The sequence below is a fragment of the Sphaeroforma arctica genome, assembly GCF_001186125.1.
Source record: "Sphaeroforma arctica JP610 unplaced genomic scaffold supercont1.10443, whole genome shotgun sequence".
NCBI lineage: Eukaryota > Ichthyosporea > Ichthyophonida > Sphaeroforma > Sphaeroforma arctica.
In genome coordinates, this window is record NW_014030115.1 from 1 (window position 1) to 939 (window position 939).

At 39.9% G+C, this 939-nt stretch overlaps 1 protein-coding gene across 1 annotated transcript; it reads right to left on the reverse strand.

Moving 5' to 3' along the window:
• Positions 1–201: 201 nt before the first annotated feature.
• Positions 202–507, reverse strand: SARC_17338 (hypothetical protein; the record flags this gene model as incomplete). Its single annotated transcript, XM_014288565.1, has 1 exon — positions 202–507. A coding segment is annotated over one exon (306 nt), but the record flags the coding sequence as incomplete, so codon positions are not given.
• Positions 508–939: the final 432 nt, after the last annotated feature.

Genomic DNA, 939 nt, shown 5'->3' on the forward strand with positions numbered 1-939 from the left:
CTAATAAAAATATAATAATTAATAAAATATAGTAACTAATAAAAAATATTAATTAATAAAAATATATTAACTAATAAAAATATATTAGTTAATAAACATACATTAATTAATAAAAATATATCGGATAGCAACCCCCGTTCCTATACAAAACACAAGTTTTATTCAATATAAACCAAGTTTTCTCTGTACATAGGGAGCCTCTCAATCAAAGGAGATCAGCTCTGCCTCTGCCACCACAGGCGCGGGTGCCGCAGGTGGCGCGTACAGTTGCTGTGTGTGTTGTTGTGCACTTTGTTGGGGCTGTGCCTGAGCGTACGCCATCTGTGCCGGGGACTGTGGTTGTGGCAACCCGAAGGGGTTATGTGAATTCGCGGGTGCTCCTTGGTCATGCGATTGTGGCTGGAAGTTCGGTACGGCTTGCGGCTGGGTGTGTGAGGAAGCTGGGGTTGGTATGTACTGGGCTTGGGACGCGGTCTGTTCGGTGGCGTAGGCTTGTGGGCCCGGCGACTGTGGCACGCGAGAAGGTGAGAAAGGGACATATGCGAAAGATATTAGTGATGGGGCTACACAGAGGGTTAAAGCTTGGTAGAGTGGATGGAAATATGCACGTATCTGTGTGTATGTGTTGCCTATGGCGACAGAAGGAGCTTCAGAATACGCGTATTAGTAGAGAAAACGCTTACGAACATGTGAGTAAGAAAAGGATACGCCAATTGTTTTTAAATTTATTTATAGATTGATCTTATTATTAATTGAACACTTGTGAGATGATATACAAATTATTATACAAATTAGTACTGTTATATTGCACATACCATTCTTCGTATGTTATGTGCACATTTTTCTTTAAAACGATTAAATTCCATTCTGATCACATCACATTTTCCATCTACCAATAAAGTTTCATACGATTGCACATATGTATTGTAATACCTATGT